Genomic DNA, 17196 nt, shown 5'->3' with positions numbered 1-17196 from the left:
ATTCTGAAATGCAGAACTACAGTGAGATTCTTTTATTTAGAGCAAAAATTACAGGCATGGCTTTCCTCTTAGTGATAAGTGTTCCCTCTCTACACACATCACTCAGTGATCACTATACTTACAATACTTAGTAGCAGCATGTGGTTTATATAAACTAGTTTATAGTTTCATTGTGTGAACAGAGACTCTTGTTGAAAGAGAATGTTAATCAAGTGCAATTATGGTAAATTTAAATATATTTGTTACATTTTTTATTTATTTATATATACTGTGCAATTGTTACATTCTTGCAAACCCACTAGCACGCTTAGTTTCGGGCAGGTCCTTAATCTTAATTTTTCCTGGAATACGACCCGCCAAATTATTTAACAATGAGGTACCCATTCACTACTGGGTGAACAGAGGCATACAGTTAAGGATTGGTGCCCAGTCAATCCTCCCCGGCCAGGATACGTATCCAGACCAAATCACTCGCGAAATGAGAGGAGAATGTCTTACCACTAAATGCAAATGGAGATGCACAGTACTAGAATGGGTTGATGAGTTTATGGACCTGGGATGTGTGATTTGTAAGATAGGAATTTGTGCAAATGAAGCTGAGAATTGAGTTAAGTTAAGCAAGGAAAATGGCAAGTCCAAATAAAGCCCTAGTTAGTCAGAACAAAAAGGAATAGATTTAGCTAGAAGTATGCATGAAGTAGTAGTAGAGTAGTGCAGACTATGGTTGCAAAACAATGGTGTGGTATGAACAAAACAATCGAGAATTAGATCAGCAGAAACAGACACTCTGGGAAGCAGCACATGTTGTGTTAGAATAGATAAAGTAGAGAAGGAAATGGTCAGTGAGAAATGTTGTTTGCTACAAGATTGAGAACATACCAAGGTCGTTTGATGTCAAGTTGTCTGAACTATAGCCACATTTCACTATTCAGAATACATACTGTATTTGTATTGTTGCCTTGTTTTCACTTCCTTGTGGCAAAGAGGCATTAACACAGATAAATCAAAGCTGAGCACCACTAATTTTTTAATACATGTATTAAAAATATTTCTCGTCCATGCATTATATCTTCTCAGTAAAGTGTATAAAAGCCAGATAACAAGAACCATATTAGTCACCTATTTTCTCAGGGCCAATGCCTCCCCTACTTCTTGATAGTATTAATGTGTGTATGTCATGGTTTTCCTCTCTTCTTACTTTATCCTTAATCTCTGCACATTAATATTTTACTTAAACTCCTGTGCATTTGTTTCATGTATTTTCTCAGAGACTTTACATTTGAAAAGATTTTAAATGCATGAAGTGTTCTAGCTTTAATTTTTCTTTTAATGATGTCATGTCAAGTCAATATTTGTATGTACTGTATGTGGTAAGTTAACATGTGCAGTACAGTCTTTCATAGTGTTGGGTGCACTGGTATTTTTGACGGTATGGAAAAGATTTTACCTGCATTACTTTATTTTCATTAAGCTGAAAATATATTTTCACCTAGTTAAATTACATAAAAAGATAACTGTTAAATGAAAGATTTCACTTAGCAAAGAAATGATTACTAGTAATTCCTATCAAATCTAAACTTTTGATTTCAGGAGTACCTAAACCTGTCTATGCCTCACGTGGATACACCACCTACCAGCTGTGATTCATCTCTCACATCAGATGCTCTCACACTACACTAAGCTGCTACTGCATCAGCATGTGTTGCTCACATCACTGCTGATCCCAGTAAGACAGCTGGTACAGTGCCTTCATAGTAATGAGATTTAGCCTAAATAAAGGTTATAACCTAAAGTGAAAAAAAAGTGAAAATACCACACAAAATTGCCATATGGTCTAAAACAATAAGCTGAAAAGGGATAATCATAAGTCTTTATACAGCAATAGATTTTGGCACTTACCTGTGGAGTAAATTAATTATGAAAGTCACTAGAACTACAGTGTATTTAGAAATGTTTGAATGGAAATTTTCAAATCAGAATGCAAAAGTAGATATGTGCATTTATTTAATCATATTTACTCATTTTGAAAAGTGCTGTTAATTTTGGTGTTAAGTGGTGATTCAGGAAAGATGCCACGTCTTGTGTGAAGAAGGAAACTATGAACTGAACACTGATCTGTGTCACAAATGCAGTCACAAAGAGTGATGAGGTGCTATGAATTCTAGTGAGGACTAGATGGTGTGTGATGAGATGTGACATGGCCGCCAGCCACTTCTGCTGGGGCAAGTTCTCGTACATCACACATCAAAATATTAATAATGAAGAGCATAATAAATGTACGAAGAGATTCCTAAGCATTTTATTTTTATCAGTATTTATGTTTGTGTGATCTGTAAATCTGTAATTTGTAGATTTATATAAAGGAGATGTTTGTGTACTTAAGTTGTTTGTTAGTAACTTCATTGTACAAGATATTATTGTGCATACAGTATGTCTTAATGTACCATTTAATTATTGTGGGTGCCATATTTGGTGAAAACTATTTCCTAGTTATTTTGCAGCACAATGAAAGTTGCATAAATGTTGTAAATTTAGTCACTTGGAGAAATACACAAAAATTTAGTGCCATGTGAATGAGCGTTATTATGATAGATTCTTTTTACAGACATGATGTATGTAAGGAATGGTTGCAGTTTTCTCAGGGTTTATCACATTATAATATGAGATTAGAATGTAGTATCCCTTCCACGGTGTTGGGAGTGGAATAAGAGGCAGCCATAGTGGAAGATAGTATCCCTCCCACGGTGCTGGGAGTGGAATAAGAGGCAGCCATAGTGGAAGGTAGTATCCCTCCCACGGTGTTGGGAGTGGAGTAAGAGGCAGCCATAGTGGAAGGTAGTATCCCTCCCACGGTGCTGGGAGTGGAGTAAGAGGCAGCCATAGTGGAAGGTAGTATCCCTCCCACAGTGCTGGGAGACATAGCTTTAGAAGCTCACAGTTCCAAGATGGCTTAGGTATAGGGGGAGTACCAGACTTGCATTTAAAATTGTACAAGCTTACAGTTTGTAGTACAGTACCAGTAATGTTTTCAGGGATAAGATAGGGTTGAAAATTTGTCAGTACATATGTAATTACCCTTAATATTTATTGAGTGTTCCAGAAGTTACAGTATAACTTCTGGAATGTATGTTTGTCTGACTTTGTATGGTGGTGTCATTTCCCAAAACTCACATAAAGATGGAATTATTAAAAAAAAGGATGTGGCTTTTTAATTATCAAAGTACTAAAAGTCGATTTCAAGATACATTTTCTTCTAATGTCTTTATGCAAATGTAAAGATAAACAATGAAGCCATGAAATGCAGTACTTCAAAAGAGTAATAATGGGTTTAGTTCAGTTAGGAAGATAATTAATTAGTAATGGTTTTGGTTTGGGATTATAGATAAGTGCTTTGAATGTAGATATAATGCCATAGCAAACAGAACTATAGTAAATGTACAAAGAATTGTTTTTATGCATATGTAGTTCATTAAAAAAAAAGTTATTCATTAAAAGTTTATATACTGTATATGTAATACAGGTAAAAATTTGGCAGTGTATTCAAATTACTAGTAAGTCTACTATGGTGCTAATAGTCATTAGTTACACTAATACATCTAAGCAGTGTAATTTAATGACATTTCATAATAAACAAAATTAATGTGAAAAACTACAGTCCTTGATGTTTTATGCTGTTTCTTTATATATGATCTTTGTAGGTGTTTTATTCATTTTGATTTTTATCCCTTCTTAAATTTCATTAAAGTTATAAATTTCATAATGTGCGAATTGGGATGATTGAGTTCATGTTGTGGTAGAGGCCTCTGGTGGCCTTCTTTGAAATACTGTAGTCTGTTTCTAGGTATTCTTTCAAAATTGTCTCAGCTTAGAACTGTCTACATTTGATAGGTGACATTTTTACAAAGAATTAGGCCATATAACAATTTAATTAACACCTATTTTTGTGCCATATACTGTAGTGATTCGATCGAGATGGAAGGCCTCTGCAATATTTGAGAATGCCTCAAATAATTTGCTCATATACAGTCTGGTAGAGCATACAGTGTAGAATCATAAAATTTGTAGTCACATTTTGTAACTTTTGTGCTTCTTTATGAAAGTTCTAAGAACTAATTATATTTTTCTTTGAGTCTTAATTCAAAATTTGACCATATAAGCTGAAGTGATTTGGCTGAAATATTCACATACATTAATGTGTTCAGATTGTGTGTACAGTGGATTCTTGCTCAAGTAGAATGATTGATTCCTGATCCCTTTCTTTAAATAAGTTTTTTTTTTACTGTATATATATAAAATTTGATTTTGATATTAAAATCAATTGGTAAAATATATATTTTGTATATAAAGTGTTAAATTTTGTACATTTACCAGTATAAAAATCTGGTCTGGAGGCATTTATTTTTTTTGCATTCTATTACAATGGGAATAGAATTCTTCCATTGCATCCAATCTTCTATTGCACTGGAAATCCACTGTATTGCTAATGTACTTTGAAGCTGTGTAGGAACTTGCACTTGTTGTTATTACCGATAACTTCATAATGCCTCAGAGCTTCAGGCAAAAGTGTACGTTACTGAATTTCAATTTGTAATTAAGGTGATGTTTGCTCAATATCAGAACTTTTCAACTACAATACTACAAGTTTGCTGTTTGTGCCTTACATTGTATGCATGCAACTGTGCTTTGAAAATTTACAATTCATTGTTTTCTGGGGCCTTGTTACCCCCTTGGTATTTCTGCAATGAAGGTAGTACTGAAGTTCAGTAAAAATGTTCGTTTAGTGGAAATATTCATATGGTGACTTTGTTATTCATATGCAAGAGAGAGAGAGAGAGTGCACATGTGGGTAAGTTGGTGTTTATATAGTGAAGTTGGTACTTAAGTAATGTAGTTATTTTTTTTTTATAAATAATGTCGAGCTTTCATCCTGAATTGAATTCCATTTTCTTTAATTATCCGAATTTGTGTTTCTTGTAGAAATAGTACTTTAGTTAATAGTTCTTCCATAGTGCCAGCCATGCTTTTGATTCTATACATAAATAAGCCCACTGCACAAATGTTTTCTTGGAGATTATATATATATATATATATATATATATATATATATATATATATATATATATATATATATATATATATATATATATATATATATATATATATATATATATATATAATTTTTTTTTTTTTTTTTTTTTTTTTTTTTTTTTTGGTAAAGAACACTGATATCTTGTATACTTTCAAATACTACATTAAAATAGAAGTTAGATATATATATTTTTAATGAAGCCTGGATTTTCTTTAAAGTTATATATCACATTGTGTTCCTTATAATCCTGATATGAAAGTCGGAGTAAAATTAATGGATGTAACACAATGCAGGTGCTGGAAACGTAAACTTAGGAAGTTTGAAATTTAATGTGTAGTTTTTCCAAACAAGATGTTTTGGAAGGAACATTCAACATATTCCTTTTATGTTGAATGTCGAGACATTGTGCACATTATTTACACAATCATATTTGTCTTGGGGTACTGTATTTATAGTTTGTAGCAGGGTAATATCTGTGCTCTGGCTCCCACAGGTTCTCATATACTAGTCATCCACTGTTCACTCGTGATGTGCATGGATGCAGCTCCACCATTGCTGCCACTCATAACTTGTTTTTTTGTTTTCAACTACCTCCATACTCATCACCTTTATTTGTTATTGGCATACTTAATTTTGGATTTGTAATTTTCAGGTTATTTGATTTGAGATATAACAAAACTATCACACAACACTATCTGCATCTGGAGGGTAGACACTGAGAGTAGGAACCTTATTTCCTGTCACTAATGAATACTTCAGTCGTTTTGAAATCAATTTTTTGTAATTTTGCTACCGATTATATTTATAATGAAACTAAAGTACTGAGAAATGAGATGATGATGTATACATGTAATGTACTTTTAATCATTGAAGACCTACTACCTTCCTAGTAAAAATAGACATGCCTATCGTAGCAACATTAAATATTTTTTTGAAGTCTGTGTTTGCCTAACAGTACATATCAGCCCAATTGGTTAATTTATAATTGATTGACTCGTACAACTTTCTTAAACATAAATTATTTTAATTAAATTGCAACAAATCTGGAATATTTTTGTACAATGCCAACCTTTGTTAAAATATGTTAGAGGAAACTAGTCAAAAAGAAAGTGAACCAAAAGTTTGTTCAGTTGTCTTTGTTACTCTTCCATATAAAGGAAATATGTATGCAATAACTTTACAAAATAATTATTTACATCGCTTGATATTTTGGGCTAATAACCAGAACCTATATATTTAATCTGGGCCTAATCATTGTGTACACACAAATCATAAAGTAAATAATGTAAATTTGAACAACTATCTCTGTGTTATGATGGCTTAGTGTTGAGGATAACAAGCAATGAGTGGGGTTCCATGCACAGCACAGTGTTTCATGTGCCAAGTGTTGAGTGATGCCAAAGGCTTACATTTATGTTTGTCAGTATTGGGGGGCTTCCATTTAGTTAGCCACCATACTGACTACCACTGGAGGCTTCCATTAGTTACCCACCATGCTGACAGTATACCACTAACATTCTCCATATTATGTACACATTTGTAAAAATTCATGCAATTTTTTTTATATAAAAATATTCAAGAATTTGCTATGTATCTTGATACTGTACTGATGCTTCTAAACAGTGATAGTCATTAACTTTATTTATGCATAACTAAAAAAAATTCATACCAAATAGTGTTACTTTTTATTTTCAGGTGTGACAAAACTGTGGCCATGTTTTCTTGTTCACCAAGAGCAATGTATGAGATGTTTATTTATTACAGGGATTGGGAAGGTAGCATCCCAAAGTAACATTTAATTTCACAAAATACATGTACGGTATGTGTATTTTAGCTGCTTGTCACATGTAGATATTTGATCAAGAGAAGTTGGCTTTAGTTTTTTAACAAAATAATATGTATGTCAACACAGCCATGTAATCTGATACATGAAATAAATTGTTATTATAACTTGCATTTTATTTATAGTACTCTTACACTTGAGACGGAGATTATTCATGCAAAATATAATAAATATGATAAAGTGGTGTACTTTACAGTTCAGCAATCTAAGTGTGGTATGTGCTGCTTCACACCAATGAAAATGGCTGCCAGCAGAATCCTGTTTACATGGTCATGGGGGAAATGTTATTTGTACTATGGAAATGTTATAACATGGGGAGAAATGTTAATTGTACAACCCTTTCTAAAGCCACGCTCATTAAAGTGGCAGACCTCCTCCCGAGGCACATTAATTTTAATGTACCGAGTATGTGTTAAAAATTGGTTTCTCACATACAAGTTAATATTCTTATTCATTAAATTTCTGTGTAGTTAGACATAGGTTAAGTATTCAGGTTGGTGATTATTTGTATTTGAAGTACATGGTTGAAGTATTTATAGTTACAATTTGAACAGGTCACTAGCGAAGCACTCTTTGAGAAATATTCGCTCATCATGGCGCCTGACAGCTGAGTGGACAGCGCTTCGGATTCGTTGTCCTGAGGTTCCGAGTTCGATCCCCGATGGAGGCAGAGACAAATGGGCAAAATGTGTCTTTCACCCTGATGCCCCTGTTACCTAGCAGTAAATAGGTACCTAGGAGTTAGACAGCTGCTACGGGCTGCTTCTGGTAGGGGATGGGGGGGGTAACAAAAAGGAGGCCTGGTCAAGGACCAGCTGCGGGGACGCTAAGCCCTGAAATCATCTCAAGATCAGTTGAGTCTCGTGTAAACAGTTTCTCATTCATAAACATGCGAGACAAGCATGTATGTCCAATACATAACCAAGCTGGAGCCATTTCCCACTGCCTATTACAGTGATAGGAGGAAGACCAAGGAGACAGGTTATCTTTAAAAATACCTGTAACACTAGATTGATGATTGCCAATAGTTGCAGATTGAGGAATGAATGCCAGAGTAGAAATTGAATAAAGAATGGCTTTTTTGGGAGATAGGACAAGTGCAGATGGCCTCCCTAGCATCAGTGTCTGCAAGTTATCATATATCACAGCATATCTCAATCCAAGGTCGGTCAATATGGGACATTACAATACTGGTATAATGTTCAAGGGAGGCATGTTTTCTCTTTCACAAAGTTGACACATTTTGTATTCAACATTTGGGTTTTGAGAGAGTTGCCAGATATGTCTATATCCCAGGCGTATTCTGGCCACTACAACGTCACGTTGTCGAGTCCTAGCTCTATTAGTTACATATATCGTCTCCTCACGATATTTATCATAATGTTTAATGCTACAGTTTTCAGGTCTTTGTGAATTTGTTAGGTCAGTAAGATTTTCATCAGATGAATATCTGAGGAAAATTTGTCACTACTACTGATTCTTGCACTACTACGCTACTACTCTCTTTGTCACTATTAATTTGTTTTTTGTTTTTTTATTAACAAGATTAAGTATACACAGCATTGTGCTACTGCCCTATTTTATATGAAAGATTACACAGAGTAGATAAAAAAACTAGCTCTTAGTTCATCTAATATTCCCATCTCACAGGATGGTTAGTCATACATGGAATCAGGGGATAAAATACCAGCTTCCATACAAAAACAAGCCAACTCTGACAAAAAATCAGGAGAGAACATGAAATGTAAGACTGAAGAATATCTTCCAATATTCCTGAGTGTATGAATTAATTACAGAGCTCAATTAACCTCATACCATTTGGTCTGAAGTCACTTATAACAGAGCAATCACAGATATAGTGTTGGAGAGTATGTCCTAGCTCTTGTGGGTGTCAAACCCACAAATGGGGAATGAATTCCCCAATGGTGAACATTACAATTGTAAACTGTCACTGTTAATGAAACACAACAGCCTATTGGACCAAGCTCTCACAACTCAAGCCTGGCCCCGGGGCGGGCTTGGGAAGTAGAAAAACTCCCAGAACCCAATCCAGGCACTGTACCCATATTAATTTCTACTACTGGTCTACTAAAGGCTGTCTTTGAAAGTACGTCAACAGTGTCATGCTTTGAGATTCCAACGTATGATGGTATCCAAAGGAATTTAATATCAAATTAGTTTTCTTTAGCAGCTAACACAGTCACTCGAATATCACTATTTTTTGGGTGTTACTACTACATGTGTTCAATGCCAGGAGTGCAATCTTTGAGTCGCAGTATATAATTCAACTGCCTTTGTCTTTCAAAAATTCAGTGGCATGGTATATCCCTGCAAGTTCGGTTTGAGTCATACTAGCCCAATCATTAACATGCTTCATTGGTGTAAGTTCAAGAGAAGATTGTTTAAATAATTTACATGCACATCCGTTACATAACTGGAACAAGGCCTACCTGAGAGGTAACAGCCAAAGCTTGAACAAGATTTTCGATGTTGTAGTGACTGTGCCATATATTAGACTGATTAAAAAGATAGACGCTGATCCTTAGGGAAAAATCCCTCAAGTATTGGATTTCTGAATAAGAAGAGCAACTGCCTATTGTCAGTGTTCAAGGACTGACGACGTCACCCAAAACCGATTATAAATATTCAGTAAATACTGAAAGGCACACTGAGGGAGATGATGAAACATCTCATAATAAATGCTGTCTTAGCCCCTTGCTGTAGAACTGCAGAGGGACAGGGCAGACTTGAGTTTTGACAGAAGATATCATTATAGGGAAGCTGGGGGTGTGTGAAAAGACCAAGGGATGAGATTCAACTCTCATAACCCCATCAAGCAGGGACTGAACGCCGAACTGCATGAAGTGAGACCATCACTCTACTGTCCACCTGAAGTGGTTGGGCACAGAAGATGAAGGACAGGTGATATTTCTGAAAAAATTTACCAGCAGTCTTAGATTTTCTTCCAAATCTGAGGGAAAAGGGTGTCAAGCATAATGGTACACACAGGATTTATAACTCTCCCGTTTAGATGTACAGATGGTCCTATGGGCCACAGCACTCCGTTTCCTAGGCAAAATACAAGAATTAAGTCTGATGGCATAGATGTCTTTTCCAGGCTGCACATTTACAATGTACAGCTCAAGCAGTTTGAATTCTGCAAAGGAACATGCCTCCGCATGCCACAGGAAGCATAGCTCCGTGGAGTGGAGGGCAGCATTTAATAAGGTGCCATGAAATAGGAGAGCTTGAGAAAGAGGCAAATTGGATAGGTTGGAAAGAGGAGCATAGAGGACAAAAAGATTCCAGTCTGCCTTATCGAATTGCAACCAAGGGAATGAGAAAGGAGGGCAGAAAGAAAAAGCGGGTTACAAGTCTAAATAGAGGAGCATTAGAGATAAAGACCCATACAGGAAATGATGGCCAATACAGGAAAGGGTGCAAGTATGTGAGTTGGCTTTCCGAAATTCAGGAGACACTGGAGAGGAGAGGACAAAAGAGTTCAGAAGAAAACCTTAGGTATTTTTTAGAAGGATCACGCCCAGGAGCCGAGCGGACAGCACACTAGACTCGTGATCCTGTGGTCCCGGGTTCGATCCAGGGCGCCGGAGAGAAACAATGGGCAGTGTTTCTTTCACCCTAAGCCCCTGTTACCTAGCAGTAAAATAGGTACCTGGGTGTTAGTCAGCTGTCACGGGCTGCTTCCTGGGGGTGGAGGCCTGGTCGAGGACTGGGCCGCGGGGACACTAAAGCTCCGAAACCATCTCAAGATAACCTCAAGAATCTCAAGATAACCACTGCAGAGGGCATGCCAACAGTTAATATCACCCAAAAGGAGTACAGGCTCTGGTAACGTGTCCAAGAGGTTTTTCAGATTGGGAAGAGAAAGGGGAATATGCAGAAGATTAATGGAACAGACACTGTACCATTTATCTAGAAAGATATGAGCAGCAGAGGAATGAATATTCAACTGAAAAAGTAGATTGACAAAGTGAACATCCTTCCAGATCAAGAAAGCAGTAGAGTAAGGAATCCTAGCAAAAGTCAGGAGGAGGAAAGAATGGAATAAATGTGGAAGTGGCCAGGACAAACATCTAAGAATCAGCTCTTGGAAACAGGCACAAAGTGCTGAAAATTGTGTCAAAAGATAGAGTTTATGAAAATTTGCTTAGATATCATGCATACACTTTGCATGATAGCTAAGCAAATTGATCTAAGCTTCATTGATTGCGAGCAGGTTCAATGAAGTCAGGGTATATCCAGCAAACACAGTAGAGTCGAGTGTGTGGAAGGAAGGAGCATACGCGAACTGATGGGGTCTGGAGAGGGAGGAGGCACTGAGGAGGGGCAGTCAAGGGAGGGTGGCTGAACGACAGATACTGCAGCATTCACTGCACGAGGAACAATACCAGAGGTAGGGCTACAAGAATTTCCATAGCTAGGTCAGTCGACTTCACTACCAAGATGGGAGGAGATGAAGGAACAACGATGGAAGTTTTAACTCAGGAAAGAACTGGAGCCACCTTACCTGCTGGGGAGGAAGAGGCAGAAGAACCAGGTTTACATTTTTGACAAGCATGCCAGTGGTGATGTACTATGCAACAGCCTCCATAGTCTCAGGCAGAGAGGGAAAATGAGAGTGGACAACATGAAGACTGGGAATAAGATGGACATCAGCCTGGATGGACAGCTGTTGGGGAGCGGCAAAAGACAGAGAGGAAGACTTAGAAGATGGGGTCGAAGAGTGAAGGAAGGCACAGAGGAAAGAGGAGGAGAAGGTAGAGAGAAGTGGCACTAACCTGGTGGGTAGAGTGTGAAGGAAGGTTGGAAATGATAATCCATGAGGAACATTTATGGTCACAGATTGGAAAGTAGTGTAAGAAGGGAAACAGATGGAGGTGTCAGTGTTTAAGGTTTGGAAATGGTTGCATAATTGAGGAAGGGAAGAAGGGTAGGGAAGCATAGTGTGAGCCTGAGGGAAAGATATACGATTGCAATGCTTGTAAGCGAGCATGGCTTGTATGAACTTATAGTACTGTACATGCATGCATGATTCCCCGTGCAAACCCAGTTTGTTCGTGACCAACACAGCATGTGCTACATTGGTACCATGGAAATAAAGGACAGGTGACATGTCTGAAACAAATATATTGATAACCTTATGGATTTTTTCCAGATATGAGGGAAAGGGGTGTTAACAGTAATGGTGGAGACACAGGATCTCCAACTCTCATGTTCACCTGTATGGATGGCCCTATGAGCCTTCTAAAACAGAATAAAAGATTCAGGTGTATTCCAGCAATGGTGCCTCTTCCAGGGCACATACTTACAGCATACAGCCCAAGCTGTTACGTGAACCAACGTTTTGCACACCTCTCCCACCTAATAAGACTCATACTCGAGCCTGTATATAGCATAGAAGACACCTAGTTTACTTTTGTTGGACTCTTGAGTGAGATGAGAAGGCAAAATTATGAATTACTGTACTGTACTGTATTCCAGTTTTAAGTTTGGTGGGGATGATGCAGAGGCTGGGGTTCTGCAGCAAATACAGCAGATCAACCCAGGCTCAAGGAGAGATATTTCCCACCGAGAAGTACTCAGGATGTAAGGGCACCGAGTTTTCTGGATGAAAAGACAGTGATTGGTTGGGCGTTGGTTGGCGTGACCAAAGGGGGGAGCACCTTGATGTCACATGACGTATATAGGTGCCAAATGTGGAAGCTCGGGTTTTGCGACTGTGTCACTGTACCCTAGTATTTCACCAGAGCAAGTTGTTCTAATCTAAGTTGTTCCATCAAGACTAGGACTAACCCACACGAAGGACATCTTTATTGGTAGTACGTACTCCTATTTCTTTGGTTGGTAGTACTCTCCTATTTCTTATAAACATCAATGATTTGCCAAATGTTGTAATGGTCTGTGAACAGACCAAGCTTCTCCCTTCTCCCCTTCCCCTTGTTTGCCGTCCCCTTCCTTGGTCATTCTTCCCCCTCATATCCCCCCTGTTGGCCTTTTCCTGTCATAAATGCTGGAGTCAAATTTTCCTTAGGCAAGTGGGACAGTCTCAGGACACTTGTCCCCTCCTGCCCCAATCCCCCTTATTCCCCAATCTTCCTCACCAATCCTCTTTCCAATCCCCTGTCCAAATCCCTCTTCCCCAACTGCTCCCCTCTCTGTCCTGTTCCACCATAGCCATTGACAAATTTGAGGGGCAATAAACTCAGCCTCAGCCAGTATCTTAGACCTCCGGTGCCGGGTTTCTGGTATATAATGTGGGAACGAGCGAGGTTTCTGTCAATAGAAACAGACCCTTATGGGCCAGCCTAGCCAGGAGCCTTGATTGGTGGAAGCTAGGGAGGCCTAGGTGGGCAGAGCTAGTCAGGGCATTTGGCTGGCCTAGAGCAAGACTTTGAATTCATTGGCTCTAGACTTTCAGAGGCGGGGTTTATGGGCCTAAGAAACTTAAGAGTGGGTGGAGCTTGTTTTCCACTGGTAAGCTTGTTAAGAAAATTATAGTTAGTGTGTCTTGGGCTTGATTGGGGTACAGGGCTAATTACCTGGAGCATGGCCATTCAACATCTGGGGACAGTTTTGCAGGATAAGGTAATGTTTGTCTGAGTTTTGGTACATCAAAGTAATTGCACTCTGATTATATTGCCTCTTAGGAATTTAATTAGAGTAGGATATATTTCAATTTAATATAAATACTGTAAATGTGTCAATAAAAATAAATAAAGAGATTATTAATGTATTTTGTGGTTTAGTTATCTGTTTCCCCTTTTGTTATTAATGCTGAGTTATTTTTATATGTTGTGTTTATGTGCGGTACTAGAAATCCCCCTGTGTTTTCCATTTCATGGATATTACAGTTTCCCTTGAATCCTCAATAAGTATAGATTTACATATTAGTCCCCAAGCATTATTGCCAAGATTCCTACGCCCTCCGAGTTCATGATTATTGATTTCTGTTCTTCCTGGGAGATCAGTAATAGACACATTCAGATTCTGGTCAGGAAGGTGGTGGCAGTGTACAATTAAGTTTTTATTCATTATTTTACAATTAATAAACCCTTCATTTGTTGCTTACCCCTCATTTAATATTTCAGTTTTATTATTAGCTGGTAGTTCAGTGAGGGTCACAGTGATCTGCAAGTAGTGTTAAGCTGGTGTTAGGTGATAGAAGGGGATAGCAGGTCGGGTTATTACAATGTTTCTAGCATTCTTAAACCTGTACTATTTGTTGATGATGCTACTTCATCTATTCTGACTCCAACTCCTACACACTAAATAATATTGTAAATAATGAATTAAAAAAACCAGCGTTGAATGTAATGAAACGCCACTTTCTGTGTGAGCCCTGGAGGCTTCTTAAAGCTATCCAAACTGACATGTGCCATATTTATTTACTTATTTATTTATACAAGAGTTCTTACATTCTTGTACAGTTACTAGCATACATAGTGTTTTGGGCAAGTCCTTAATCCTAATTTTCACATACACCTCATCAGAAAGCAGCCCCTAGCAGCTGTTTAACTTCCAGGTACCTATTTACTGCTAGGTGAACAGGTGCATCAGAGTGAAAGAAACTCTGCCCATTTGTTTCCACCTCCGCCGGGGATCGAACTCGGACCCTTAGGACTATGAACCCCGAGAGTTGTCCACTCAGCTGTCAGACCCCTAAATACAGTACAATAAATATTAGTTCGGTGTCATCAGTCCCGGAAGTTCTAGTACCTACCGGGACCACGAGCCAGAACATGGTCCCCTCAGAGAGGTGCAGGGAGCAATGACCATATGAGCACTCTACATTTAGAGTTTGTCATATCTGCCATTGACCAGGGATATCACCAGAAAGGTAGGAGAAACAATACATACCTCCAACTAGTTAAAATTGCAACCTATATCCGAACAGAGCCAAAGAACTCTCCCCAAAAGAAAAACAATGAAACAAGCAAATCGTCATCCAACTCCCCCCCTTCCCCCGATGTCGGGGAGAGGGCTGAAAACAGTAGAATGATAAAAACTGCTGACCTGAGTGAGGGAGGGTGTCAGGGAGCCTCCTGGACTCGCTCAGAAAATGGCATTTTATTACATTCAATACTGGTTTTCTGTGGGAAGCCCCGTCGGCTCCCTGAAGCTAAATACAGTACAGTATAACCTCAATTCGATGTACCCTGATTCGGCTAATCTCCAGCTAGGTTGCACACTTTTCAGGCCGGATTTACTTACCCATTTCGACGTACTGTACTCTGGTTCGCCAAAGCAGGGGATATGCGGATTTGCTTACGATGTTGGGACAGTTCACAGAGTGGTGGAAAACTTTTGCCATTCTATCACAGGTTACATTTAATAATTCCTTCATATGACAAGTTGAATCACACAAGTGGACCACACACAATAAGTAAACCATATTAATTAAACACCAGCCAGAGTGGTCCACACAAGTGAACGAATGAGTTTACACGACTGAAAAACAGGGACTTACCCAGGAGGAGGCAGCACTACAGGACTCACAACGAAGAAGAGACAACAGGCGGCGACAGATGTCCCAAAGCAACACAAAGCCAAAGAGGGCCTGAAACTTGACAAGATATCTGGCGGCCAGGACTCTGTTCAACTGCCAAAACCCCCGCGTCCGAATGTCGACCCAAGATATACTCCCAAACACAGCAGTGAGCAGCATATTTTCCCACATCATGGGCACGAGAGTTGACCGCAGGATGGCTAGACTTGATAACCCTGTGGACATCCTGAGATATACGAGCCCTGGAACAGGGAACAAAGAAAACCGGATCCACCCAGAGTGTGTCCACAGTCGCTGAACCAGTGGCGCTCAGGTAGCGACGTAAAGTCGCAACCAGACAATACATGATGCACCCCTGGCCAAACCAACCAAGCATCAACAACCCCAAGGACTCCTCCAGAAACCAGCCATTTCATTCTTCACTAGAAAAGGAGGAGACGGCTACAAACGAACTAAACAACCCCTAGGACCAAAAGTGCATGTAGCTCCCCTACCCGACCCTCAGAGGCTAAAGCCAACAAGAACAAGGCTTTCAGAAAACAATTCCGGACCAAAGGGGCTACAACAAACCGAGGAGAGGAGAGAAACGAGAGCACCTGGTCCAAAGACCAAGAAGGCTCGGGCAGCGCATGAGCAGGCTGGAGGTGAAAAAATGCACCAGAGAGCTTGCGGAACAGAGCAGAAGTGACATCCACCCCGAACACAAGCTGGAGCGGCTCTGCCAACACCGCACGATAAGAAGCGACAGTATTCAGCATGAGGTGCCAGTCAAGAAAAAGCCACAAAAAGACAAAACAACCTGATAAGACACTGACAAAACCCTATGAAGGGAAAGGAAATGGCAGAAAGACCTCGAGAAGACGTCATACTGCCGCTGAGAAAAAGAGCACAGGTAGGACACCATCAAAGAAGCCACCTGATCACCATACAAATGGTGATACACCAGTGTCTGAAAAACCAGATGTAAAGAGCAGAAGAGGAAGCCAAGCCAGTGAGGTATCTCACTGGCCCAACCTGTTGAAAGAAACGGAGCCACGGTAAAATGCTCAGATTTGGACACCGTGCAAACAGCGCCTGAAACCAAGGCTGGGCTGACCACCATGGAGCCAGGAGAACCTCTTCCCCCCAATAGGATTTGAGCCGAGGCAGAACCAGCAGCAACAGCTGGACTGGAGGATAAAGGTACAGGAAACCCCCACCTTGACCAGTCCTGCTGGAAAGCATCTACCATGAAGGCCTCACAGTCGGGGAACGGCGCCATGTATATCGGGAGGCGCCGGGACCAAGCAGATGCGAAGAAGTTCACCTTCAGGCGCCCGAACATCCAACAAAGCCAAGGAAGGCAGTGGCGTTGATCATTCACTGAGTGGAAAGAGGAATGAAGTGAGACAGGCCATCCATCAGGACATTGGACACCCCACTGGGCAGAGCTAAACCCACAGAACTCAGCACAAGAGCTACCTGAAGCAACCAGGCCCCAAAGAGTCACAGACTGCAAAGATCTCCCCCTCCCAGTTGAGACAATGAACCACAGGGAAGCTGTCCGAATAGAGCTGAATCACAGAGCTACGAGGCAACCGAATCAGTTGCAGCGCCTGCCATACAGCCGCAAACTCCTGCACCGTGCTGTAAGCCCAATGCCCCTGGCCAGCCTGGTGAGCGCTGGTCATAAAACCCCAGCCATGAGACGAGATGACCGTTAACACATCGAGCAAAGGAAGGCACCTAGGCACCGAA

At 39.6% G+C, this 17196-nt stretch overlaps 1 protein-coding gene and 1 long non-coding RNA gene across 2 annotated transcripts in view; one reads left to right on the top strand and one right to left on the bottom strand.

Annotated features, from left to right (window-relative positions):
- The window catches only part of LOC123760066 (fibroblast growth factor receptor 4), a gene marked incomplete in the record, with an annotated part of 132807 nt that extends 130520 nt beyond the window's left edge, over positions 1-2287 (top strand). Inside the window, 1 exon segment of the mRNA XM_069325283.1 lies at positions 1591-2287. Coding sequence (XP_069181384.1) covers positions 1591-1680 — 90 coding nt within the window.
- Positions 1-17196, bottom strand: part of LOC138365182 (uncharacterized) — a 38878-nt gene that overhangs the window by 17132 nt on the left and 4550 nt on the right. The window lies entirely within an intron of this gene.

The sequence above is a fragment of the Procambarus clarkii genome, chromosome 16, assembly GCF_040958095.1.
Source record: "Procambarus clarkii isolate CNS0578487 chromosome 16, FALCON_Pclarkii_2.0, whole genome shotgun sequence".
Taxonomy (NCBI): Eukaryota; Metazoa; Arthropoda; class Malacostraca; order Decapoda; family Cambaridae; genus Procambarus; species Procambarus clarkii.
This window is presented reverse-complemented; position numbering and strand designations above follow the sequence as displayed.